Source organism: Nyctibius grandis, chromosome 32 (assembly GCF_013368605.1).
Source record: "Nyctibius grandis isolate bNycGra1 chromosome 32, bNycGra1.pri, whole genome shotgun sequence".
In the NCBI taxonomy this organism is placed as follows: domain Eukaryota; kingdom Metazoa; phylum Chordata; class Aves; order Nyctibiiformes; family Nyctibiidae; genus Nyctibius; species Nyctibius grandis.
This window is the reverse complement of record NC_090689.1, coordinates 5,014,328-5,040,392: the sequence shown is the minus strand read 5'-3', so window position 1 is coordinate 5,040,392 and position 26,065 is coordinate 5,014,328. Positions and strand designations below refer to the sequence as shown.

The 26,065-nt window shown below is 50.2% G+C and overlaps 3 protein-coding genes across 5 annotated transcripts in view; 1 reads left to right on the top strand and 2 right to left on the bottom strand.

Moving 5' to 3' along the window:
* Positions 1-674: 674 nt before the first annotated feature.
* NEU4 (neuraminidase 4) lies at positions 675-3,117 on the top strand. The gene is made up of 3 exons (XM_068421173.1): positions 675-875; positions 1,054-1,309; positions 2,066-3,117. The coding sequence occupies exons 1-3, from the start codon at positions 675-677 to the stop codon at positions 3,115-3,117; spliced, it is 1,509 nt and encodes a 502-aa protein (XP_068277274.1).
* A 1,322-nt stretch (positions 3,118-4,439) lies between these two features.
* TM4SF19 (transmembrane 4 L six family member 19) lies at positions 4,440-7,861 on the bottom strand. Its single transcript, XM_068421234.1, has 5 exons — positions 7,731-7,861; positions 5,747-5,930; positions 5,558-5,635; positions 4,934-5,118; positions 4,440-4,626 (listed from the first exon to the last, which is right to left on the bottom strand). Exons 1-5 carry the CDS (start codon positions 7,793-7,795, stop codon positions 4,440-4,442), a joined length of 699 nt encoding a protein of 232 aa, XP_068277335.1. The 5' UTR covers positions 7,796-7,861.
* A 4,461-nt stretch (positions 7,862-12,322) lies between these two features.
* UBXN7 (UBX domain protein 7) overlaps positions 12,323-26,065 on the bottom strand; it is a 31,837-nt gene continuing 18,094 nt past the window's right edge. For 2 of the 3 annotated variants that reach the window (XM_068421180.1, XM_068421181.1), the window contains exons 7-11: positions 25,816-25,906; positions 24,501-24,628; positions 23,694-24,087; positions 22,912-22,991; positions 12,323-18,430 (exon numbers count right to left, since the gene is read on the bottom strand). In XM_068421180.1, the coding sequence (XP_068277281.1) occupies positions 18,269-18,430; positions 22,912-22,991; positions 23,694-24,087; positions 24,501-24,628; positions 25,816-25,906 (855 nt within the window). In that variant the 3' untranslated portion in view covers positions 12,323-18,268. The remainder of the gene's footprint in view (positions 18,431-22,911; positions 22,992-23,693; positions 24,088-24,500; positions 24,629-25,815; positions 25,907-26,065) is intronic. The other variant, XR_011049903.1, reaches the window with a different exon arrangement.

Sequence of the window (26,065 nt, the reverse complement as noted above, 5' to 3'; positions counted from 1 at the left end):
GCAGTCCTGCTGTCCCCAAACGAAGGGCGCTCGGGGACAGCTCGCACCCCGCTGCTGCCGCAGGGTCAGCTGGGCAGGGGACCCCATGGTTTGTGTTGGGCACCCCAGGACTCCCCCACGGGGCAAACGAGGAGCCGGCTGGGTCCGCTGTGCTGGGGGCACCAGAAATGCAGGAGGAAACACTCCCTGACCCCCGCCTCAGAGGACCCTGGGCTGGTCCCAGGGTCTTGGCCATGCAGAGATGGGCTCTGCCCACCCCACCCCCCAACACCCACGTGATGATGGGAGCAGGGACCTGCAGGTCTCACCCTGCCCTTTGCTGTCTGCACTCCATTTACCAGCAACCCCTTTTGAAGAGCATCTTGACGATCAATTTATGTAGTTTTATTTTGGGGTACCCAGGGTGGCCTCTTCAGTGTCACGCAAAATCCCATCCCACCTTTGAGCAGCAGTGACTTGGCACCACACGGTCCATTCCTCTCAACCCCACCCCTGCCCATAGCAACCTGTCCTCCCAGAGGGGTTCCCCAAACCCAAACCTACCATAGTAAAACCCAAACCTCTCCAAGGACAACCCAGTCCCTGGCCCACACCCCCAGCATCTTGTTCCCCCCCTCCGTTGCCAACTTTATCACCCCACCAGCACAGGGCTGCACCTTTCTGCCACCGCCGCCATGGGCTCCCGGCACTTCCCCGCCCGGACCGTGCTCTTCGAGAAGGAGCCCAACGGCGTCACATACCGTGTGCCCGCCCTGCTCTACCTGCCCTGCGTGGCCAAGTTGTTGGCTTTCGCCGAGGAGCGGCTGAGCGCCGACGATGCCCACGCCAACCTGCTGGTGCTGCGCCGCGGCACCGTCTACGGGAGCTACGTGGAGGTGAGATGGGGGGGATGAAACTGGGGTTGGGACGGGGAGACACACTGGGGACAGCTGGGTGGTTGTCCTCCAACACGAGCATAGCACAGCCGAGCTCCTGGAGTCATCTGCACAGGGAGGTGAGGTGGAGGTGGGTGAAAGGGGGTGGCCCTCACCCCTCTGCATCCCCTCTGGTCAGTGGGAAGACATGCGTGTGCTGGAGACAGCGACGCTGCAGCACCACCGCTCGATGAACCCCTGCCCACTCTACGACGAGTTCACTGGCACCCTCTTCCTTTTCTTCATCACGGTGCTGGGCAGGACGCCCGAAGCCTACCAGATCGTCACTGGCCAAAACCTCACCCGTCTCTGCTGTGTCACCAGTGCCGACCAGGGCCTGAGCTGGAGCACGGCCACGGACCTGACGCAGCAGGTCATTGGCGGGGCCATCAAAGGTAGCCCACCAGAGAGGGGCGAGGAGGGGGAGAAGAGCCAGCGGGAGGGTGCATCTGGGTTTTGGCCTCCTGGAGCCACCCATGGTGTGGTTGGAGGCGGTCTTGGGTTAGGCAGCCCATGAGCATCAAAGAGATGGGGTGGAAGTCGAAAAAAGAGGAAAAAAAAGTCCCAAAGAGATTTGTGGGAGTCGGCCTCTTCTCCCAGGCAACTAGTGATAGGACAAGGGGACACACCTCAAGCTTCGCCAGGGGAGGGTCAGGTTGGACATTAGGAAGCATTTCTTCTCAGCAAGTGTCATTAGCCATTGGAAGGGGCTGCCCAGGGAGGTGGTGGAGTCACCATCTCTGGAGGGGTTTAAGAAAAGCCTGGACATGGCACTTAGTGCCCTGGTCTAGTTGCCATGGTGGTGTCAGGGCAATGGTTGGACTCGATGATCCCAGAGGGCTCTTCCAACCTGACTGATTCTGTGATTCTGTGAAGAGGACACCCCCCCAAAGCAGAGGAAAGAGGGGATGGAGAGAGTATCTGCATCACTTGCATGGGGGGCGAGGAGAGGAGATGGAGAGACCCTGTAGCTATGGGTAGAACTCTGTGTGAGGACAACAGGGCAGTGCTGGGCTCTGCTGCCCTCCCACCCCCCCCACCTTGCTTGGCTAGACTGGGGGAGGGGATGCTCTGGAGACCCTTCCCCGCTGGGCATGGCAGGGGCACCATGGAAGCCACTGTTCACTCCCCATCCCATCTCTGCTCCCCAGACTGGGCGACGTTCGCGCTGGGCCCGGGACACGGGATCCAGCTGCGGTCCGGCCGGCTGCTGGTGCCCGCCTACAGCTACCACATCGACTGCAAGGAGTGCTTCGGGCAGCTCTGCAAGACCACCCCGCACTCCTTCGCCTTCTACAGCGACGACCACGGCCGGGGCTGGCGCTTCGGGGAGTTCATCCCCAACCTGCAGACAGGCGAGTGCCAGCTGGTCTCGGTGGACGAGGAAGACGGCTCCAACGTCCTCTACTGCAACGCCCGCAGCCCCTTGGGCTTCAGGGTCCAGGCACTGAGCACGGACGATGGGGCCGTCTTCCACGGCGGGCAGCTGGTCCAGCGGCTGGTCGAGCCCCCCCATGGCTGTCATGGCAGCGTCGTTGGCTTCCCCGCACCTTTTGTGTATGTCCCCGCCGCCCCCCGGGGCCCCGTGACGCCCCTCCAGGGCTCCGCTCGCCGGCTGCTCCCTGGGATGCTCCCAGGGTTTCGGTACCTGCCCTCCCAGCAGGCAGCGGGTGGTGAGCTGCCCACCGTGGCCAGCAGCAGCCGCCACAAGCCAGCCAAGCCCGAGGCGGGCTGTCTTACCCCAGGGCATCCCAGCCACTCCAGCAGTGTCACCTTGGGCCGAGGGGACCCCACGGCAACCCCCCGCCCCGCTGCCTTCTTCCAAGCGCCGACGTGGGTCCTCTACTCCCACCCCACCAGCTCCATGTCACGAGTCAACATGGGGGTTCACCTGAGCACCTTCCCCAGGGACGTGGAGAGCTGGACCGAGCCGTGGGTCATCTACGAGGGCCCAAGCGCTTACTCAGACCTGGCTTACATGGAGCTGCCCTACAACGAGGCCTCCATCTCTGGTGGCCCAGCCGTGGCTTTCGCCTGCCTCTACGAGAACGGGACACGGTCGCCCTACGAGCAGATCTCTTTTAGCATGTTCACGCTCTACGATGTGCTCCAGAACATCCCCCTGACAGCCGCTGCTCCCCGGCGGGACAGCAGCCCCCTGCACCGCAGGAAGCGGGGACGAAGGAGCTGCCTCATCTCCTAGTGCCCCCCATGTTGGCTTCCCCTGGTCTCCCAGTGCCAGACCCCGGGCCACCAACCCAGAACCCAGCGCGCCGGGACGCTCACAGCCTGGGGTCCTGCCACTGGCCAGCACAGCCACATCACAAAAGCATTTTTTCGCCGTCCCAGAACTGGGGTTTATCTCATTTTTATTGCTGTTTTTTAATTATATGGTTGGTTGGGCATGAAGGCTTGTGCCACCAGGCTCCTTTCTGAGCACATGAGCCACCTCGTGAAATCTATAATGGGGGACAACAGAAGCAACACAGGGGAGAAGGCAGCCGGGGGCACCCCGTGCCACCCGCGTGTGCCGGCTCGAGGGGTTGTACCTGGTACTACCACCCTGCTCCAAGGCTTTTCCTCCCATGGTCATAAATATTTATGTTCCTTTTTTAATTGCTCCTTTTCAATGATCCTGTTCGAGCCAACTCCTCCTTTTCTCCCTGGTCTTTCTGAAATCGCCCAGTTACTGTTTAATCTCATTAAACGCCGTGGACGTGGCTGCTTTCCTCTGACCCTTCTCAGTTTGGGGGCAAACGTCCTCGCAGCACAGGCAGGTTCAGGTCTGTGCCCATGCTCAGGCCCTGTAGAGGTTTAGGGGACAAGCGCGTGGGGATGGGGGACACGCTGAAGCTGGTGACACCCCTCCGGGTGGTGCGATGGGGTCCTGGGCCGGCGGGGAGGAGTGGCTGCTCCTAATGCGTGTGTGTGGGTGAACTTTGGGGGACTACACCTCATTTCCAGCACTACCTCCTTCAGCGTGACTCCATCCACGTCCCCCAGCCCCAGCTGGAGCCCACCTGGGCTCCTCTGGTCTCCTTCGGCCCTCCTGCCCTACGCAGGAGACGCCAACACAAGCTGCCCTAAATACACATTGATTAACGAAAATTAACTTATTAGTGTTCCAGCTCTTATCTTGCACTCGGGTGGGTGGAGACTGATGAGGGGCGGCCAGGGAAGCCGTTGGGCTCGGCCCTGGGACGCCAGGAGCCAGGTCCCCACCTCCATCACTCACCGGGCTGGTTTCCAACCCCAAGAGGCTGCCAGCCCCCTCCAGGGCAGAGGGGGAAGCACCGCGCAGGCGCAGGGCTCTGCCTGGGGGCAGCCCTTGGCACGCCGACCCCACACACGTCGCTTTGGCGTCTCGTGCGGGCTGGGGCGTCTGTCCCCCGTGGGGGTCTGTCTTGCACCGCGCTGGGGTCACAGCTTGTGCCGTAGCCCCGCCACGGCCTTTGCCACCGGCCGAGGGACACCCAGGGACGCCGCCTCCTCCAAGTGCCAGCCTCCTGGCACCACGGCAGGTCTCTACTTGCCCTCACAAAAGCCACAGAGGCACCCAAAGCAGCCGTTGAGGATCTGGAGGGAGGCCAGCACCATCTCGGCAGCACTGACCAGCAGCAGGAGGGAGAAGAGGACGACGTTCCACGCCACGATGCCCGCTGGCTCCAGGCAGATGCTCCAAGTGCGACGATCGTGCAGGTAGTTCTCTGCCCTGCGTGATGGGGAGAGGAGGAGATGCAAGATGCTGCCCTGCAGCGGGTCAGGAGTCGCATTGCTTTCCACCATGGAGGTGGAAAACCCATCCTTCATCCTGAGGATGAGCGGTGTCAGCAGGGTGATGGGGATGGAAAATGTAGAAAACCAGGGAAGGTGAGGACCTCTTGAGCTACCAGGGTCTTGCATCACCACCAGCAAGCCCACCAACCCCACCCACCATAAGTAACACCGACTTAATTAGCCATAAGCCAACAAGGTGGCGCCAACAAGGTGGCACCAACAACTCAACCCCGCTGCCTCACCTGGCATCAGGCTCCTGGCTGCCAGCATCCAGGAAAGGGTAACCCCAGAGGGTGCCATGCCCATGGCCGTGCTCGGAGGCGTTGTAGAAGCAGAGGGGTCCGTTGGTCAAACCCACCCCGGAGAGGACGAAGCAGGCAGTGGCACCCAGGAGAGCCATCTTGGAGAGCACGGCAGAGATGAAAGCCTGTGGGCAGCACCCAGGGAGGGGCCAAAAGTCATGTGGGCTCCAAAATGCAGCTGCATGTTGTCGGCAGAGTTTGGTGAGGGGGCAAAACTCCCTTCACCCTGAGGGTCTCCAGCTCCGGGGAGCCAAGGCTGAGGATGGAGCCATTGCTGGGTGGTTTTGAGATGGACAGAAGCGGGCAGGGAGCGGGGACAGGCAGGGAGCTGCCACGCAAAGCCTGGTGGGGCAGAGCCCATGCCAGCACACCCGGGAAGCCCTGTCCTCCAGGGAGGTGTCACTGTGCAGCATCCCACCACGGGGCCACAGGAGAGGTGGCACTCTGCCATGACCCACCATGGAAGAGGGGGCACCCTGCCACGTCCCACCCTGTGGGCACCCACCACATCCCACCACGCGCCCTTGGGACAGTTTTGGCCCGGGGGTCCCGGCGCTGCCTTACGTTGCGTCGGGTGCCGCAGTCGGAGCAGCCAGTGCATCTCCACCCCACTGCCGTGATGTGGGTCGCTGCCAGCAGCACCTGTGGGCAGGAGAACGTGGCTGAGGGACGGAGAGGAGCCACCTGCTCCATCCCTTCCTCCCCGCTCCGCAGGCGCGCGAGGAAGGACGTGGCACAACCCCTGGTACTCACAGCGACGCCGCCTCCCCAGACACCTGGCACGGCCTTGGCGTGCTTGCTGATGTGGCCCTCCACCAGGTACTTCGATGTCCCGCCGGGGAAGAGCAGGAGGACGTTGGCTACCACGGCGAGCGTGCCCAGGGCCAGCAGGCAAGGACCCACAATCCGGCTGCACTTCCCCACGCACATGGCCACCCTGCACGGGGATGGGGAGGAAGAGGAGGTCTGTTAATACCAACACCAAGCCAAGCAGTTCTCTTGAGATTGAGCTATTTTATTATAGAAGGAGAAGCTCAACTTCAGACCTGCTAATATTTCTTTCTCAGACGGGGAAGGGAGTTTAAGGCAACAGGCAGGTCCCGCATGGAGCTGGCCTTGAACCCTGTGCACGCTGTGGGGTCAGCTCCTCCAAAATCTTCCTGCGGGAAGGAGACCAGCCACCATGGCTTGGTTTGACTTGGAGGGCTTACGATGAGTAAGGAAAGGGAAATTAGGGAAATTTCCTAAGGAAAGGGAAATTTAGCCAGGAAAGGGGCTAAATCCTTGGACAAGGACTTGTGAAAGCACATCCTGAGGGTGGTGAGACCCTGGCCCAGGTTGCCCAGAGAAGCTGTGGCTGCCCCCTCCCTGGCAGTGTTCAAGGCCAGGCTGGATGGGGCTTGGAGCAACCTGGGCTGGTGGAAGGTGTCCCTGCCCGTGACAGGGGGTTGGAACTAGATGGTCTTTAAGGTCCCTTCCAACCCAAACCATTCTATGTCTCTATGACATCAACCTCCAATCAAATCCAACAGCTCCTCCGTCCCCATCGCGCGCTAGCCCTACCATAGGCCTGAATGTGCTGAACCCAATTAAGAAAAGGTTCTTGCCTCTCCCTGGGCACGCCGTACAGCTCGGGGGGTATTTTAACCAGTCATCAGTGCCCTGCCCACCTCCAGGTGACACCTTGTCAATAATTAGCTTTACCTCTTCTGTACCTGCAAGATGGGGGATGTCCATCGGTCACTCCGGGACCGCTGAAAAGCATCTTTGCTCTTGTCCCAGCTTCCCAGGTTCCTCCTACCCTGCCTTCATTTTTGCTACAGGGTGTTTTTACGTGGTTTCCCCTTTCCTGGTGGCTCGCAACCCGTTTTGCACGAGTTCCCTGAATCGAGCTGCTTCTCACGCTGGCTGATTTATTTCAGGCTCACTCGGCCTTTGCAGAAGCAGAAGTGAACAGGCGCCGTGTGGTTGTTCCCGTGGGAAGAGCGGCCTCAGCGACAGGGAGGAGCAGCTCCGGCTGCGCATCCAGCCCCTGCACAGCCCAAGAGGCCCGGGGGACACCAGCCCAATGGGGCTTTGCATCTCTGTGACCTGCTGGAGGCCAGCCACACCAGCCCCAGCAGGGTGTTGGGGGCCAGGGAGGGCTGAACGTGGAGGAACAGGGCTGCAAAACCCTCCTGTGTGGAGAGGACGCAAGCCAAGAAGCCCAAGGTGGACCCACCAGCTCCACCCATCCTGGAGCCTCCCCTCCCATCTGCTTTCTATCATCCCTGCCTCAGCTATAAGGGATTTAGAGCCTCTGGCCCTCACTGCGGTCCCACCTGCAGTCCAGGGATTGTGCATGGTTGTCCCTCCAGAGCCATGAGCACCCAGTGCTGAGTCCCACCCCCCCACTTAGGAGGGCCTTCCAGAATAGCTCTTGCTCCTCTGGAGCTCACAGCAGGGGCTGCTCTCACCAGCTAGAAGCTTTCATGGTCTTCTGCAAGTCTCCCCTTAAGCTCCCCAAGGACTTAACTGCTGCCCTCTCCCTGGGGAAGGCAGGAGGTCTCCTTCCCCAAGGAAGCTCTCCAAGACTTGCTGTCCCCGCAACGCTCCCCTTGAGCAAGAAGCAAGTTCCCATCAGCTACTTAGGACATTCGAAAGACAGACTCCCTCTCTGCCAGCATGTCTCCATGGCCAAAAGCAAGGGAAGTTGAGCAAAGCCCAGGGGAACTGTCCTCCCCCCTTCCCAGCTTACCTGGGAGCGATGCCTCGTGGGGCCAGCGGCGTCCACCCCTCGGCCGAGCCCTGTGCTGGAGGCATCACCCATGGGTGACTATTTATGATGTCCCAGCGTGTGCTCCACGTCTTCCTCCTCCACCCCGAGGTCCGCCCACCGCAGCAGTCACGATCCTTCCCTCTCCCACACAACGGGCGGCTCAGAAGGAAGAATGACTGTCCCGTCTGCATGAGGCAGCTGCTGCCGGCGCCGCGGTGATCCATCTGCCCTGTTATGCCCCTTGTCACCGGCAGAAGCCACGAGGCCACCAAAAAAGGCACAGCTTCAGATTTTAAGGCTTCTATCACGTCTGCCCTAAATGCCTTGACCATTGCCCAAGTAGCAAACACCGTTTCTCCTGGAATGACCTGCAATGGCCACGTAGGGAGAACATTTTCTCTCTCCTCTGCAGCCCACTCCACACGCTATCGCTCTGTCACCATGAGTCCACGTCCTCCACCAAGGGCTTTTTCCATCACGTGCCACCTTGTGGCACAAGAACTTTGTGTGTGAACGCCGAACAGTTTGGCTTTGCCTCTTCTCATTTTTACCCACAGGAGGGAGCACACTAATAATTTAATAAAAGCTTCTAAATAAATATTCTCGTGTCTCAGCTGGTTCCTTTGTTTCCTTGCAGATGGCCCAGCTTCTCCTCCAGGAGTTCAGCACATCACCATTACGTCTATATCTCACACCTTGGTGATAACATTGAGAGAGAAAGGTTATTTCTGGATGTCTTAATTATCACAAGTCATCAGACACTGGCATTTCAAAGTCCTATTTGGGCTGCCCAAGGCTGGCAGTTAGTGTGCAACGGGGAAGCTCCTCTTTTGTCTCCACAGAGAAGATCTGATGATAGCAGCTCCAAGACAGGACCAGGACCAGGAGAACATGACCTCCATGTCTGAGAGCAGGAGACAGGGAAGCTTTAGTACGAAAAATGGTAAAAACGGGGCAGTTTTTCTGGCAGAGGAGTCGCAGGCAGCACAAAGAGGAGAATTGCTCATGGGCTGTGCAGGCAAAAGGAAGAATCTTCTCAAAGAAGAGTTCCACCTACAGGAAAGCAGGAGAGGGGCTTTTTACAAGGGCAAGTAGCGATAGGACGAGGAGGGATGGTTTTAAACTGAAAGAGGGGAGAATTAGGTGAGATATTAGGAAGAAATTCTTTGCTGTGAGGGTGGTGAGACCCTGGCCCAGGTTGCCCAGAGAAGCTGTGGCTGCCCCCTCCCTGGCAGGGTTCAAGGCCAGGTTGGATGGGGCTTGGAGCAACCTGGGCTGGTGGAAGGTGTCCCTGCCCGTGGCAGGGGGTTGGAACTAGATGGGCTTTAAGGTCCCTTCCAACCCAAACCAGTCTGTGATTCTATGATTCCTCATGCGTTCATCATGAGGACCTGAGGGACATCAGCTGCTTGGGACATGGGCTTCCCTGTCTGCAACAGCCGCAGGAGACGAAGCGTAAGTGCAGTTATCTTACAGCCCTGATACAGGCTTTCTCCAATAGAGTAAATAAAAAGAAAGCAACTAGAGTGCGACGTTTTGGTTTATACAACCCAACTTGCTCTGCCCAGGGTAACGCACGGGAGCAGCATTTGCCAACACGTTTCAAAGCGGCTTTTCATAGAATCACAGAATCGTTTTGGTTGGAAAGGGCCTTCAAGATCATCGAGTCCAACCGTTACCACAGCACTGCCAAGGCCACCACTAACCCATGTCCCTCAGCACCACATCTACACGGCTTTTAAATCCCTCCAGGGATGGGGACTCCACCACTGCCCTGGGCAGCCTGTTCCAACGCTTGACAACCCTTTTGGTGAAGACGTTTTCCCTGATCTCCAATCTAAACCTCCCCTGGCACAACTTGAGGCCATTTCCTCTTGTCCTATCGCTTGTTACCCAGGAGAAGAGACTAATACCCTCCCCGCTACAACCTCCTTTCAGGTACTTCAGACAGCAATACCAGCACGTAAATCCCTGTTGTATTCTTAAATGAGACGAATTGGTCTCTAAAAAGCAGACAGCAGCAAAGGTGAACCATGCAGGACACGTAGGACAGCAGACTGCTGAGAGTAATCCAGTTTTTCCTTGCTCTCTTTTTTTAACTTAGAAAGAGAGGAAGCGTTTGTCATTCCGCTGGAAGAAAATGTGTTGCAACCTCATCTTGTGCCCTCTTCGACATCACGGCAATCTGAGCTTCCTACGTTGCCACGCACATGACCTGGTCAATCATCTCCCACAGAAAACTCCACGCCGTTCAGCGTCAGGGTGAATCTCTTCCCCAGGATCACTGATCTTCCCCTTACACCCACTCCAGCCCAAGTCCATAATGGTAATAATAACAATAAAAGGCTAATTTTAGCCCTGCACAGCTTCCCAAGCACCGTGAGCGGCTGCATGCCGCCCTTCCTCGCATCAGAACTTCATTGTGAAAGCGTCAGCACGGTAATTACGGGCAATTAACTTGCTGCCAAGTCACCCAGCCACGGTGCTGCCACACGTGGTCCCAGGCAAAGCGGTTCTGGCTCAGCAAGGTCCTCCTGCTAACTCCTTCTCTGACACCAGGATGGCAGCTGAAGAGACACCAACCACTTTCATCCCCGTTGTTTCGTGTCGCTTTGTCCCATCACACTAGAGGCCTCTCCGGTCCACAGTTTGCAGGTCACGTTCAGCAGTGGCTCTTTCTGAACTTTAAGGTCTGTGAGCTCTTTATAACTACTGCATCCACTCTCTTAACCTTCCTCCCCTGATCTTTGCTCCCCCAAACTCCTCTGGGGCTGTGGAAATTGCATGACAGGTTGGGTTTCCAGAGTGGTTTGGCTTCAAGGAGAATCAAAGAGGCCGAGTTGAGTTTGAATCAGCGAGATCAAACCATTCTGTGCCAAACCGACCTCCACCTCAGTCCTGTCCAGAGGATGCTCAGCACAATTCAGGGGTCTCTCCCACTCCTCTCAGTGGCATCTGCAAATCCATTTCTGCCACTAGGTAGCTAAGACTTCTCCAGGCTCAGGTGTGGGCACATTCGCTGCCAATGGTGATCCCCTTAGACAAGCCCTGCACGAGTTCTTCTCAGCAAGGGTCATTAGCCATTGGAAGGGGCTGCCCAGGGAGGTGGTGGAGTCACCATCTCTGGAGGAGTTTAAGAAAAGCCTGGCCATGGCACTTAGTGCCCTGGTCTAGTTGCCATGGTGGTGTCAGGGCAATGGTTGGACTCGATGATCCCAGAGGGCTCTTCCAACCTGACTGATTCTGTGAGTTTGTGGCTAGAGCTGACTGAAGAAACACCAACACGCTGCTGCTAGAGAATACGGCATTTGCTTTAGCCTCCCTATGAATTTCACCTGATTTACTACTTCAGATGAGATAAACCAACCAGTCAAAAGTCAGGAGGAGTCTGCAGAAAGGAAAAATAAATTAAAAACAAGAGGTATCTGGAGTCTACCTTGTAGTTCCTTGACCTGCAGACTGTGATGAAAAACTATTTCTTAGTTGGAATAGGAAGTATTTTCCTAAGCTGCATGAAGAGTTCAGGCTGTTTTCCAGCCTTGAGAGGCACCCAAGCGAGTCTTCATCACAGAAACCATAACTGTCCATTTAACAGAGTGAGAAGGAGAGGTGCACACGCCGAGAACCGAAGAGAAAGTCACTTCCAAGATACCCCTAGAAAGGCGGCTGGAGCAACAGCCTTCTCCTGGGCTCCTCTGGAGGTCAGTGCCTCCCAGAAGGGTGTTACCACAGAACTTGGACAACCTCTCTTGAGAAAGCTTTGGGTTTGTATAAGCCAAGCCCAGCACATTTGCCCTCCTACTGGAAATGAGTCACAATGAAGTCTGGTTGAAGATTTTAGTATGACTGTTGGCACAGTCAGTCACCCTATTCCATAACTTCTTGGAGAGTTCAAGCAGGGCAAGACTGGGGCAGCGGCTGAAGTCACTGTTGCAGTGGAGACCTACCTACAGTCAGGAACACAAGGATGACCCGAGAGCAGTTTCTTAAGCTTTTGTTTCCCCACTGTACCTGCTAAGTACTTGCCCAGGACTCTGCTCATCGGCATTTCACGTGAGGCCATCACAGGAACGTCCCAAGGAGCCCAAAAGACAATTGCAGAAGTTAGAAGCTCCATCTTGACAGCACCTGTACCAGGAGGACATTGAGGGTTCAGAATAGAAAGCCACATTTTCTCTGCTCTCCCGTTTGGATTTCTTCAGCTGAGCTGCAGCTTCTGCTACTTATTTTGTAAAGAGACTCAAAGCCAACGAGCAACTACAGCCAGGATAGGAAAATCATAAACTTTCCAGAGGTTCAACAGAAGCTATGGCACCTGGACCTATTCTGCCGAGTCAAGATTCACAGACCAGAGGGCAAAGGAAGAAGAAAAGCACCAAATCCGAGTTTTAGGGAACTCAGCTTGAATTTCTTTCCTTCTAACCCAACAACTTAGGGAAAAACTCAGAAACTCTCCATGTAATGCAGGGACAGACTTTCCTTAGAACTAAAACAACAACAAAAAAAAACCCAAACCGAAAAACCAAGAGATGAAGACAGCTACTGAAAACAGTTTTGTTTTATTTCCAGGATCAAATATTACAATAGGACATTTACATATATTTATAAAAAAATGCAGCAGTTGTGTATATAGATCAGAGGTTTCCTTGAGTTTGGTCCCTCCCAGCACAGTGAGCTGAAATCCTCTCCCTCCTCCCATAAGAAGTCACCATCATTGAACAAAAAAGTGACTACCGTAAAACCGACAGGCAAAGTCAGAATTTTGAGACTGTAAGTTCACCAATTAGTGGAAACAGCCTCATTTTTAAAAAATCATCTATCTTATAGTCTGGTGTCTCTGAGTTGAGTTTTACCCAGATGTTCCTCACATAAATCTGTTCTATAAAATAGCACCTCGTCCCCCTGCTCCATGTACTTATCTATCCTTCTATACCTTAGAGGTCTCAGCACCATTTAACAAGCAGTTACAAAATGACTTTTCGACTTTTCTCTGTACTGCAGACGCCCACAGTAATTAAACACAGCGACCAAATCCTGAACTTCTGCAATCGCTCCTAACATACCCACGTAAAACAGCAGATAAAACTGAGGCAAGTTGATGTGAAGTGCCACATTCTCTGATTAAAACCGTGTGTGTGTGTGTGTGTATATGTATATACATATGGCTCTATTTATTGGGAGTGGACAGACACTAAGCATCTCATGGACAAGAGGTGAGTGGAATACAAGTCATCCTGTACAACATGACAGAAAGGGTGTCCATTAACCTCGCTGCTTCAGGAGCAGATAGAAGAGCATCACCAAACCGCAGTCACATCTTGGCCTCGGCCAGAGAAACCTCGGCCAGACTGTCTTTGAAGAACATCAACCAACAGACCTCGTCAAATGCGTTCAGATCAACTCCAAATGAGTGACTGGGAGGATTTCCAACAACACAGATGGCCAACGCAGGGTTCATAACATGAGTTTGGTTTGGCCTTTAAAACAGTAGCTGTTCCATCTATAGAAAATAATTTCTGTTAAAATAAATAAATAGCAAGGGTTAAAACAAGGCACACCCAGTATTCTTGGGACGGAGACTTTGCACTTCACCCAGCTAAAGCACATCTCTGCTACCCTTTCTCCTCTTGGAATACAGAACTACCTGTTTTTTACTAACTTGACTAAAAAAGGGATTAAACAAGAAGGAAGTAGTGACAGTTACTAAAAACTAAGAAGGGATAAAAATTAAGTGACAAGTTCCTGAAATGACACGCGTGTTCCCATTCACATGGACATTCCCACACAGGTCTCTGTTATCTGTTTATTCACCTGGTTTAGAAAAAACCCCACAACCACCACATTTTATGCATCTCCGCAGCGTTCGGTATCTGAGGAAACGCAGCCCAAGTGATGCCTTGACCCCAAAAGAAAATGGCTTTTCGTTTAGCCCTTGTTGCTCTCGAGCCCCTGCGAACACGCTTGGTGCTCCGGCAAGAAGAGACTCCAAAAGCCAGGCTTCAGCATCCCAGCTCCTCCCAGAGGCGAGGAGCATGTTCTCAGATCTGGCTGTCGTTAGCTGCAAACCGCCTGTCGTGCCCTCTGCCACGGGGCAGCTGCGTTCCAAGACCTGCACGGAGATGAGACCTTTAATTTTTGAGGATGCTGGCTTTTCTTTCTAGTTCTTTGAAGAAACTTTTCCACTTAGCCATCAAGAACTCAAGTATCCTTAGCCCGAAGGTGTATGAAACAGCAAAGCACACAACTACGTGGAAGTTTTCTAACAAGTGTCTTTGACAAATCAGGCCCTTCAGTAGGGAGGTTTATTTATTAAAACACGTACTAAAACCAGGCGCCAGTTTCTGCAAGGGTACAAACCACAGCACCAGTAAAAGTGGAAGCTGATACAAGCTGGTGCAGATGGGTACGTAAATTCGGTAGTCTTTAAAAAACACATCTCTGAAAGTAGTGGATCATGTGAAACGACCTGAAAGAGCAGCGAACAACAGCTGTGCTTTACAGACAAGAGGTGTTGTTCTCCTGTAACAGCAAGGCAGCAGATCTAGCGAGCTCTGGAAAGGACGCTGATGCTAAACTCCTGTTTAAATATACTGAGGAACAATTGTACCTTTGGGTGCCTTTTCGTAGACAACTATATTTTACAAGGCTGTTATGCACATGCTTTTAACCTTGATGTTGTCAACTTATCTGATCTATCAGAAAGGGCAACATACTTCAGTCCACGAACATCAGAACTATAAAAATCGCAGACCTTAATTCAAAGCCTAATGGAAATAACACAAATATGCCCAGAAACGTTTGGCACAGTCTTTATCTGCCCTTTTTATGTCAGTAGGGAATGCTGTGAGGTTGAAGCTGGTCAATCACCTTGACTCAGAGCATGTATCATCAGGAAGACCTGAAATCCTTCTCTGGGCCTCTGAAGGCTCATGAGTGAGAAGCCAACTGTAAACATCTCAACAGAACCTGCCAGGGAAAGCCAGCCCTCATTTTGCCTTCTGTTTCTGAATATTGGTTGTGACCGTGACTATTAGCTGCAGTTAGACATTAGAAGTCAAAGCAAAGCACTGTTAGATGAAGAGCACGTGCAAAGGAAACTTCTCCACAAGCAGCAAGAAGCTACAGCTTGAAACACGTTAGCCCTGCTTAGTTCTCTACCCTGAAAGACTCCCACTGTCTACATGCACTTCTCCTCCCCCAAACTCATGGCAGTCCTTGCAACACAACACGCAAATTATGGCCAACAGGAAGCCACAAACCATAGCCTTTAAAGGATTTTTTTTCCTTTGTCCTTCATATTTCAACATCTTATCTTGCAATCAGATTTAAGGCATTTTTTCCAACCTTCTCAAAAGCAATTTGAACTTCAGATTTAACATCTAGAAGCAATTGTGACAAAGGCTCTCTAAAATTAGAGCCCAACTAGCTTACACCTTCACTGCTACAAGCTGTTGCAGGCCTAACTTGGTTCACGTTTTCAGACACGTTCCTCCAAACTCCAAAGGGCTTCAACATGAACGAAGATGTGAAGGGGCTGTATCCTGGCTGGTGCTGTTTCTTACCAGCTTTCAGCCACCACAGCACAGCTGATTGATGCGTGTGCCACAGTACTGGTTTTATTTGGGTTAGGAAGAAGGGGGAAAGAGGGGAGAGGAACGAAGGGAGAGAAGAGCCCCATGCAGGGACGCGTATTTCTCAAATTTCTTTTTCTCTGCCTCCTGCTCACAGGCAAAGAAAAAGAAAACTGAAAGGAAAAACAGAGCAACAAACCAAAACAAACAGGCTCTTAATTTCTTGGAACAGAACAAACTAATAGGAACTGTGAGAGGGAAGAAAAATCCCATTTGCAATGGAAATCTTCAATTTCACGTTCTTCTTTCCCTGTTAGGTTACAAAAAGATTAATATTTTTCTAAATAAAATCTCAAGAAAGAAAAAGTGAAGTGAAAGCATAAGCACTCCTGGTCCCACCCCGCCAGCAGGCAAAACCATTTACTGTGCTCCAGAGGCACATTTCTCGATGGTTTAAAAATAAACTTGCAGCAGCCAAGTGCAACGTTCGAGGTCACTGAGCCCAACAAAAGCCACGTAAAGCTGACCCAGGGCTCCCGCTTTTGGTTTTGATGGCGGGCGATGAGTGCACGGTTACTCCTTTCCTTACAGCTGAGAAGGAAGAAAGGAGTTGGCAGCTACCAGGGGAACTCACGTGCTTAGCTCCGAGAGGGGTAAGAAAGGAAGGTTCACGGTGGGGGACCACACAGCGCACCATCTCTCCAGCAGCAGAATTGAGGGAAGAAGTTCATGCTCTTGCCTGAGATGCGCCTTCCCCACTGCTGATACAGCTGTTGGTTATTTTATATCACATTGCTTCAAGACACCACAGCCCAGCCCCACGTGGGGAGAAGAGAAGCCGCCAGTAAAACAGACCTAGGACTGAAAAGGCAGAATCAGATTTGTACGTTTAACTTAGCTACTAGAAAAGTTGATGTGGAGCTTGGGATACAACCCCAAGCCTGTCCGAAATGAGCTGGCCCTCCACCAGCAAACACGGCCAACTAGCAACAACTCAAGAGAGGAACGTGTGGAACCACAAAGGCTCCCTGCCTTACGCTGGAACAGGCAGGAGAGCAGGAAAGGTCACCACGTTTCCATCCCAGCCTGCCCGAGGGACACGAAAAGGACTATCTACACACGTGTTGGGCGCTGCATCCTGTTGGCAGCCCGCCTTAATTTTCCTGTGGCTAACCACAGGAGAGGTAATGAGTTTCAAGGCAACAAATGTCAGAGTGAGTTATTTCAACCAGACAGCTGAAACAACTTAGGGAAGCATTAGACCTGCACGGAAAGGGTTTCCTTCTGCCCCGCTCTCTCCTACGTCCGAGTTATGAGTTTGGATATCCTAGAAATGCAAAGTATCCTTCAGTCTAGAGGTGCCACTGCTGCTTCACAGGCCAAACACCAAAATCTCCTCCTCTGCTGGCCTTGCAAGTCACCTTCCAACGCTGGGAAGCAGCCTCCACGCCAGGGTCTCTTTACAAACCAAAGATGACATCTGATGTCACATCAACCATTGATCAGGAAAGCGCGACCAGATTTTGCTTTCTTGATACTGCATCTTGCAGTAGAATGCAAACTAGTTTTTCTGTAGAAGGGAAATCAACTTACACAATTGTATGAATACATGTAAAACCTCAATTCTGAGCAGAAGACAGTTGTGAGCTAATATCATGGGGAATGCAAGACATTTTCCATGATTTCCTGCATTTAAAGACTCCAAACTATGCAGGCTAGTATGAAATTAAAGCCAAAATACCTTGAGAAGTTTTAGGCTACGGTAAATTTAGAGGAAAATTAGAGGATTTAGAGGAAAGTGATGGTAGATGAACATGAAAACACAATAAAAAGCAGCCTAGAGCGTTCAAGCCACCAGGCTGGGAAGTCTTTGATAAAGCATTAATTCATTCCCCAGTTTGACAAGGCTGTGCGTGTTTTTAATTAATGAAAGAAAACCTGCCTAGGACTTGCTGTTCTGCTCAATCACAGTCAGTGCTCTAAAACCCCTGCAAAGCCAGTCACTCCTGGGCAAAACAAAACCCCAGGCAAAGAAAAAAAGCCAACTAACTGTCAAGTTTTTATGACAGGTGTTTTCCAGAGAGTCCAAGATCTTTACAGTAGCCTGCCACCTTCCATCATCATTTGCAAAATCCTGAGAGCAAGTAAAAAGAAGACACTTAGGGGATGTTGGGAAGAGAACAAATGGAAACCCCACCTGCTTCGACCAAGGAGTCAGTTCTGCTCCAACAGTGGGCACACGCAGCTTTCCCTCTGGGCCAAGCAGTCAACTCCATACAGAGTATAGCTGGAATGGGTTTGTTGGTTGGTTGGGTTTTACTATGTCCACTGGCAGCATTTAAGGAGGAAAACAGGCATGCAATCTAGAAACCTTTAAATTAGATGGAGGCAAAGTATCTCACCACAGCTCAACCCAACTCCCTCCCAAACCCCAATTTTTCGCAGATTACTGGGGAAGTGAACCCTTAAGAAGGCTGCAAGGTTAATGGAGACCTTTCGTGTAGAGGATCAAAACAAAGGAAAGACTGTACTGAAGATTACACTCTCTCCTTACAAAGACATGAACCATGCCTTATCACACACTATTTTAAAAAAATAAATTAACCAAACCAGATTTAACAACAGCAGCGAGAAGGGTACGTGTATTATGGCCACTCCAAGTCCCAGCATACTGGGTACACAGATCACTGTTTTATTCCGTGAGAACAAGGGGAAGATGTTCTTTCCAATGCTCTCCGCAGGGCCCAGGCTGAGGAAGAAAATAAAACTCTGAACACTTTCATTTGGTCACTAGAGCAGGAGAAGGGAAGAAGAGAGAGAAGGGTCGGTCAGATGTCTGTCTGATTTCAGCACTGCAATCTATGACCCTCAACTGCATATTTAACGAGTTGGTGTCCAGGGTAAAGAGGAGAGGGGAGGAAGGCTGGGAGAACTCAGGCCACGATGCTAATTCCTTTCCTGCACAAAGACAGTCTCTTGAGGACACAGTCCAGCCTCCTGTAACGTGATCTCATAGTCCAGGTGGGAGAGTTTCCTTCGAGGGAAGTTGGTGAGAAGTTCAAAGCGTTCATTGGGGTATCCTTTTGCCTGAACGTGTTTCACAAGAGCCTGAAGAGAAAGAAAGGCAAAGAAGTGTCATATCATTCAAAACAACACAAAAGAATGTAAAAAAAAAAATCCAGTTTTCCTTTAAAAAAAGAAGTTTGGAATCATAAAGGAAATTTTGAAATTCTGCATATAGTATAGACCCTCCTTTAATATCTAATTTGACCCACACATAGTAAGACTAATCATAAAAACTAATTACCAAGCGATCCCTTACCTGGCTCTTTAAACAGAAGACATACACAATAGTACATTCATTCAAGCAAGCTGAATTCCACATCACACATTCAAATCACAGCAAAATAAGATGTAAAAAAAAAACAAAACCCACAAAAATCCTTAAGTGCCCCAAAACAGAAGCCCCCTCACTTGTTTACCAGGTATTAAACCTAAAAGCCACCAAAGAAGCATTTTTTACAGGTAAAATTGAGAAAAATAAATGCAGTATTTTTACTAAAAATTTATTTTTTTCCTGCCTTCAAGAAGTATGAGGAGTTGGGGTTTTTTTCTTTTTTTTTTTATTTAAAGCTCTTTTCAATTCATTGACTTCTCTGCCTACAACAGCAACTGGGGCAGGATACAGAGGGCACTGGGATGAAGGAGTATCAGCCTTCCAACCCACCAAACAGACATATGGAGTAAGAGCTGATGTCCATGTTACAATGAGAGAGATTTCCCAAGTTCATGAGGAAACACAGCAGATGAGAGCGTGAAGTACACACAGGGACAGAGAAATGGAGGTTGGCAGGACAGTAGGGGACACAGCAACAGAGCAAGACTCGGGCAGAATGAAAAGTTGTAGCTTTTCAAAGAGGGGAAAAAGACAATTAATATGTAATAAACCAGGAAGTATGAAGAAATAAGGGAGCACAAGGTCAAGGGGCTGCAGCGAGAGGTCAGGATGTTCTGCTGCATCAGGGAAGATGAGCAGGAAAGCAGTAGGGTGCTGGTAGCAACACTGCAAGGGCAAGAACTGAGGCCTTGCAGGGCAGACAGAATGGGATGACCAGAAGCAAGACTCAAACACAGGGAGGAGAGCAACTTACAGGACAAGGCACCCTGGAGACTCATGACCTGTGGCAGCAAAACAGCAGCTCTCCCCTCATTTGGGAAGAAAAAAAAAAGCTGAAAAAACAATATAAAGTCTTGGCAATAAATGGGGAGGACAAACAAGTTCTACTGGAAGACACAACTGGACCCACTGGTCCTACTCAACAGGTCAAAACCAGCAGGGAGCAGTGCTGGTGGAGGGGACTCCTTCTGCAGGGGACTGAGGTGCCCAACTGCCGACCTAACTCTGAGTCTTGGAAGCCTGCTGCTTCCCTAGAGCCACGATCCAGGATGTCATGGAGAGCTTGTCAAAACTCATCAAGAAAGCTCAACACGTTGTCTGTGGTGCGCCCTTGCAGCAGTGACAGCAACCAGGGCGGCATCAACAAGAGTATTGCCAGCAGATCAAGGGATGCGATTACTCTGCTGGGCCACACTTGGAATACTGTGTTCAGTTTTGGTCTCTCCACATTCAAGAGGGACAAGGGAAAACTGGAGAGGATCCAGTGAAGGCCATCAAAATGACTAGAGTATAGGACACGCCTGGGTACATGAAGAAAGGTTGAAGGACTTGGATTTGTTCGGCCTAGAAAGGAAAGGCTTGGTGGGACCTGCATCAGTGTTCCAGTCTAGAGAAGATGAAGGCATTTCTTTCACAAAGATGCACGGTGACAACACACAACACACACAAGTTCCTCCAAGGGAAATTTCATCTGGATCTGAGAAAGGAATTCTTTACTGTGAGAGAAATTAAACTTTGGAGTGAGTTGCCCAGAGAAGTGGTGGAATGGCCCTTGCTGGAAGTATTGTAAACTCAGCGTGAAAAGGCCCTGGCCGACCTCATCTGCAGCCCTGCTTCCAACAGAGCGTTAGACTAGGTGATCTCCAGGGATCCTTTTCAACCTGGACTTTTCCAAGATTTGATGACTGGAGAACAGCCAGGGAAGTACCTGCACGGAGATTTCTTCCGAATTCATCAAAACCCACACACAAACCTTTGGTACCAGGGGACTGTCATCCCAACCTCCTCTTTACCTGGACTGTTCTCCAACAGGCTTTGCAGATTACAATGCCTGTGTCTGAAGAGGAACGCAAGGAAGTGGGTTTGACTTCTTTTTCAGGCAACAAGGATGACCAAAGCTCCTTTACAAACCACTGTATTTAAAAATTCAGTTTACTGCCTACATCTCCCCCTGCCCTGTTTAAAGGCCAGCCTTTCCTGCACACCTTGGTAGACAACAAGTTATTCAGGGAACCAGTTAGTGATGCAGACAAAGGGCTGAGCTGCTGAACAGAGTGAAGTCAGCTACTTAATTGCACACAATGAGCAACTGCTTCTACAAAAAGGCAAAACTGCCTCCTTAAAGAATTTCTTTTCATAGTTCTGGACAGCTTTAAAATGGAAGCAACTAAGGGCTGAAAAAATCCAGCATGGAAATGATGCTCACAAAGAAACATCACAAAGGCCACATCTGGAATATTGTGTCCAGTTCTGGGCCCCTCAGTTCAAGAAGGACAGGGAACTGCTAGAGAGAGTCCAGCGCAGAGCCACGAAGATGATGAAGGGGGTGGAACATCTCCCTTCTGAGGAGAGGCTGAGGGAGCTGGGTCTCTTTAGCTTGGAGAAGAGGAGACTGAGGGGTGACCTCATTAATGTTTATAAATATGTAAAGGGCAAGTGTCATGAGGATGGAGCCAGGCTCTTCTCAGTGACATCCCTTGACAGGACACGGGGCAACGGGTGCAAGCTGGACCACAGGAGGTTCCACATAAATATGAGGAAAAACTTCTTTACGGTGAGGGTGACCGAACACTGGCACAGGCTGCCCAGAGAGGTTGTGGAGTCTCCTTCTCTGGAGACATTCAAAACCCGCCTGGACGCGTTCCTGTGTGACATGATCCAGGTAATCCTGCTCCGGCAGGGGGATTGGACTAGATGATCTTTCGAGGTCCCTTCCAATCCCTGACATTCTGTGATTCTGTGATCTGAGACCCAATCTCGATCAGACTGAAATGGCTTTATAAGATCACACGACGTGAGCACACAAGCTGCCCGTTCAGCTCTGCAATAAAAAGCTATCTTTCCCCACGAACCTTGACTCACCTAAATTCCTCTCCTGACTGGAGAGCAGGCGGCAGCAAAGGAAATCACATGCCGAGATTAACTTCCTTTAACTACTGCAGTCCATAAAAGGAGTCAAACCACAAGTCAGGATTATCAGGAATGTATCAATATTACACCTAAATAAATCAAGTATTCAAAAGTGCTACCTGTTTAATAATACACACAACTTCATTTAACAGACTGCTTTCAAAAAGCAGTTAAAAGAGTACTTGGAAAGAGATTATACACCGATGAACGCTACGACAAAGCAAGGATGAAGGTCTGAAAGTAAAGCTGGTTCCTACAGTAAAAGTGATGCTCTGCCAGTGTTCCTCAGTCTATATTTCAGCCCCAGGACTCCACGTGTAGCACTGCAGGCAGTCCACAACCTTACGCTTGGTTTTGAGAGATGTTGGTATAACAAAGGCAATTTTTTTTTCTTTTATTTTCAAGCAAAAGAGTGAAGGATGAGAATATGAGCTTGAGACACTGAACATTTCCAGAGCACTGCAGACTTGGTTATAGCCTCATTTTCTGTATGAGATGTGACACTTCTAAATCTGCACGAGATCCTTCTGAAGAGGTGTGCTTTTGCCTCCCCTAAGACTTCAATACAGAGCTTTTAGGTTGATTACATTAAAATGAACTTAACTGGCTACTGTGTCATGAAAACTCATGGCTAACAGGAATATAGTGACCTCTTTACACGCTGCTTCCAGACGAGCACCTGCAAAATTTTGATGGAAACACCATCCACATCGACTTCTCCAAGGCAAACAAGCCCAAAGCATAGCTGAGATGCACACCTGAAGCACAGTAATTAAATAATATTGTAACAAATTTGTTTTGGGAGAAGTCTGCTCTGTCATCCACGTCCCGAAGGGAGTGTGGAAGTATGATGAGAGAGATGCAGGATAAGAATGAAGAGTCCTGCCTTTGATTTTACTGTTGTCTGACCATGGACAACGACTGAACTTTTCCATTTAGGAAAAAAAACCACAAATGAGTGAGCTGAGGGTATTTTATGGTAATTTAATGATGAATGCAAAAGCCATTTAGAGTCATTTTAGAAAGGAAACTAGCATTTGTGGGGCTAAGGAAGACACTGGAGTGTACTCGCAACCCAAGCAGCAATGGAGACATACAGAGCCAGCAGAGTCTGTTGATCAGAAGAGAAGAATGACACAGAAGAAACACAACAGAAGGACAGTGCAAGCACTCCCTGGACAGACCACTAGATCTGATTTCAGTAGTGCCACCACAGGAAAAGAAATTCTCCAAGTTTCAGCTCTCCTGTACTCAAACAAGGCTTGCGATTAACTCCACTCACCAGAAGTTTAGCTTGTTCGGGCAGTGAAACTTGTTCCCTCTTCCCATCTGGATACCTTAGCATCAGCTGTGCCTTTGGTCCTAGCATAAAGGAAGTTACTACAAGTTAACAAAACAACAAGGCAGCTGAATTGAGCTCTTCTGTAGATTTTAGGTGGCACGCTTTACTGCACAGCATAGCAGGGTTAGGGACTGGAGACAAATACAAGGTTCCAGGCTATGAAGACTCTTTCAAGAGTTAATAGTGACTGAAACTGGTCAGCGTTCCCAGAGAACAGCACTCTGTGCTACCTCTGCCTTTGAGGCCACCTCACCGCTGCATCCCAGCTCAGGCACCACAGGGAGGAACAGAGACTCCGGGGACTCGTCTGTACCAGCCAAAGTTGCATTACTCAGACTCAGTCCAGACTGTCACGGCAGCCAAGCTACCTGAGCACGAGCTGGGGCCGACGTTATCCTGCTTCTCTTTACCATACTGGTACGAGCCCTGTCATATGCACCTGCATTACACCAATGTGTACTTTATTCATGGACAAGGTCTCAAACTAAGAAACTTGAGTTCAGTCACTGACACAACGCTGCAGTTTGTGGCATCACTATGCCAAAGTGGTGCTGCTGGCAAGGTGAATCACTCAAACGTCTGGTGTCAAGGAGGGAGTAATATAGAAGAAAAGATTTAGCTTTTCAAAACTAAGGATGAAGTCATGCTTGTCAGTATATGAAGATTTTCAGGGGAAAAAAAAACCAAAACACAGGTCACTACAAAAAAAAATGGCAACTTACCATTCACATCTAGGCCCTGAAATGTATTTTCAGGCTTGTCACTTGACTCCTCCACTATCCCTGCATCAATGCAGGGCAGAACTCTGTGATTTGATGTTGTCCCAGGCTCAGTCCTTGCAGGGGGCTCAGGCTGAGGCCTCCGGTTCTCCTCTTTTTTATACCCCAAGTCCTTGTGTGGAGACTTCCTCAACTTGGCAGGATTCTCCGATTCCTCCTCCTCCTCAGATCCGCAAACCGAAATGAACTCTTCGCTTCCAGAAAAAAGCTCCGACTCCGACTCTTCGTCTGACCGACTCTCCTGCTTGGCCTGCGAGGAATCAAAATGCGTCTCCTGTAACGAGGCTCTGATAGCAGCTTCCAGCTGGCTGTCCTCGCTGGCATCAATGAGACTCTCCTGTTGAATACATATATAACACAAATACATTAAAATGTCTTTAAAACACAATCAAGAGGACATCAGCCTTCCAAAGAGAAGCTACTAGAACTGTCAGGAACAAACAGCATGGAAAGCTGGTCATGCTATGCCTGCTTAATGACTTCTCCTTGGAGTTTCACATGGAGTAATATATTTTCCTTCCACACATGCACAATTCTGTGACTGCTAAATCCAAAACAAATGCTGAAAGCACAAACTGCTCAACAGAAATAGTGGGAGAAGGCGTTCCCTGGCACACGTAGTTTTGCACGCTCTTGCACTAACTCGTTCAGCCTGTTATACTACTGAATGGGAAATCAGCACAGCTGGATGAAGACAGGCTGGCATGTTCTTTCAGTTTCTCCTGTCCTCCTAGAGGGCCTCATACTTACTGAACGAGAGCATTTTTGGGGAGGGCTGGTAGAATGGCCATCCAGCTGTCCATGCTCACTCAGGAACCCAGTCACTTGGTCCAAGAAAGAAGTCACATCTAGCTGGTGCCACTCCACTAGCTTCTGGCCTAAGGAACAAAAGGTATCATGAAACTAGATGTCACTAGATGATCTTTAAGGTCCCTTCCAACCCAAACCAAAAATAATTTCAGCAAAAGTTTGCAGCTTAGCGGTCAAACACACCAATTCACTGCTGTGTGTGCACTTGCAAGAGTCCATATTTGTGGAACTACAGCTTCCTCCAGGCTACCACCTGATAATTATGAAGCTTCCTCCTTCCACTCCCTTGAAAAGTTTTCAATCATGGACAGACATAAATACAGACCCTGTTTATTGCCATTCTTTTCTTTTTATCTATGGGAATGTGTGCACAGAACGGTGAATTAGGCTTCAAAATGAAAAAAAGCCAAAGCACTAAGTTTATGAAGAAGCATTTCTACATTCTTGCCTGCTCTGGTTCTACACCTTGGCAAACAGCATTTGTTTCCCTAAGTGCTAAGAAGAGTATCCTAACTTCAGTTTCAACATTAAAAAAAAAAGTGTTTTCAGGTGTTTTAAGTCAAATAGCAAGAAATCTCAGCTCTGATTACAGACACTATTACTCCAGTCCTGAGAAGCAGGAGACCAGACCATTAATGTAGTGGCATTACATGATGATAGAAGAAGAAAGAGTGTTGGGATACAAAAAAAAAGTAACAATTTCAAAAGAGCTGAAGGGGGAGGTAGAAGTTTGATTCTTCAGCTAAAAAAGCCACAAAACCAAACAAAAAACCCAAAGCCAAAATGGTCTTTCAAAATTAAGATGCAGTTTGATAAGTCATCTCTGAGCCTCATAAAGCTACTGTGCAAGAAGCAGGAAGCAGATTCATGTAACGCTTACAAATATTGTAGTTTATTCATCACATGATTTCAAGTAGCTTTTAAAAGGGCACTTAAAAAAATCATTTCAGAGTTTTACCACCCGCTGGTACTATTTTTGCTTTCTAAGCAAAGTATTTGCTAAGCTATACCAAGTCCAATAACCAAATACACAAAATTTCAGCAAGCCTTGGGAGTTTTATTCCCTTAGCTCCTCCAAAACATCCTGCTTCGCTTCTTCAAGGATAACAAGGTCTCTCAGAGAGCAAAACAATGTAACTTGAGATTCTTCAGCTGGATGTAACCCCCACTGTGAAATATGGTGTTCTAGCCTACAACTGCCAGTCCTTCGCAGCGGATATATAAACTGCAGGTCACCAAGTGTCACTTATCTCACCTGTCCTGGGATCCAGGATGGAGACGTAAGGGAAGTCTGCTAATTTATAAAACTGTATGTACCTCTGCCCTTCCTCACTGTCGTGGTATACCTGCAAAACACCACATTGGAAGCAAATTACTGGGTGGAGAGGGAACACAAACAAACTGTATCTTGAAAAAGTACAAAGTTTTTCTCTGTTTTACAGTATACACCACATACAGATCTCAGTAACTCTGATAAGCAGAAAATACGCCTCTAATGCTCCACG

Excerpts from the sequence above, each read along its gene's own strand:
- NEU4 (XM_068421173.1), top strand. The coding sequence starts at position 675 with ATGGGCTCCCGGCACTTCCCCGCCCGGACCGTGCTCTTCGAGAAGGAG. Across the intron at positions 876-1,053 it reads TCTACGGGAGCTACGTGGAG|TGGGAAGACATGCGTGTGCT; the intron begins GTGAGATGGGGG and ends CCCTCTGGTCAG. Across the intron at positions 1,310-2,065 it reads CATTGGCGGGGCCATCAAAG|ACTGGGCGACGTTCGCGCTG; the intron begins GTAGCCCACCAG and ends TCTGCTCCCCAG.
- TM4SF19 (XM_068421234.1), bottom strand. The coding sequence starts at position 7,795 with ATGCCTCCAGCACAGGGCTCGGCCGAGGGGTGGACGCCGCTGGCCCCA. Across the intron at positions 5,636-5,746 it reads TCTGGGGAGGCGGCGTCGCT|GTGCTGCTGGCAGCGACCCA; the intron begins GTGAGTACCAGG and ends TCCTGCCCACAG. Across the intron at positions 5,119-5,557 it reads ACTGCGGCACCCGACGCAAC|GCTTTCATCTCTGCCGTGCT; the intron begins GTAAGGCAGCGC and ends TGCTGCCCACAG.